The sequence below is a fragment of the Nestor notabilis genome, unplaced genomic scaffold (assembly GCF_000696875.1).
Source record: "Nestor notabilis isolate BGI_N333 unplaced genomic scaffold, ASM69687v1 scaffold19904, whole genome shotgun sequence".
In the NCBI taxonomy this organism is placed as follows: Eukaryota; Metazoa; Chordata; class Aves; order Psittaciformes; family Psittacidae; genus Nestor; species Nestor notabilis.
In genome coordinates, this window is record NW_009924526.1 from 1 (window position 1) to 477 (window position 477).

Consider the following 477-nt stretch of genomic DNA (forward strand, 5'->3'; position numbering starts at 1 on the left):
GGTCAGCGTGGGGCCCGAGGACGATGGCATATACCAGTGCATGGCGGAGAACGAGGTTGGCAGCGCGCAGGCCATGGTGCAGCTGAGGACAGCCCGGCCAGGTAAGTCCCTGTCTCCAAGCTGGTGACCGTTCAATTCCAGAGCCTAACACGCAGAGAAGAGCAGGAGAAAGTTAGTGCGTAACCCTCCTGCTTGTGTTTGAGCTGCCTTGCTTTTCCCTCTTAGCCTGCACAGCAAGTGCTTTTTTCAACTGGGATCTCCACATCTCCCTGTAGGAACAGATGGGAGTGGTTTTGCTTCTAAGAGCGGTGCCATATGTGCATACTTGAGCTATCTCTACATGAGAGACATAGGACATCTGGGTGTAGTGCCTTACCCCATGGTTTACTCAGCTCTGGTTCTGAGCTCACACTGGGCAAGAGCATAACCACTGATGTGGTTGGATTCACTTGGGGTAAAAGAGGTACCACCTGATTC

The 477-nt window shown here is 53.0% G+C and overlaps 1 protein-coding gene across 1 annotated transcript in view; it reads left to right on the forward strand.

Annotated features, from left to right (window-relative positions):
- Nucleotides 1–4: 4 nt before the first annotated feature.
- BOC (BOC cell adhesion associated, oncogene regulated) overlaps nucleotides 5–477 on the forward strand; it is a gene marked incomplete at its 5' end in the record, with an annotated part of 12,745 nt that continues 12,272 nt past the window's right edge. Inside the window, one exon of the mRNA XM_010012648.1 lies at nucleotides 5–101. Within this exon, the coding sequence (XP_010010950.1) occupies nucleotides 5–101 (97 nt within the window). The remainder of the gene's footprint in view (nucleotides 102–477) is intronic.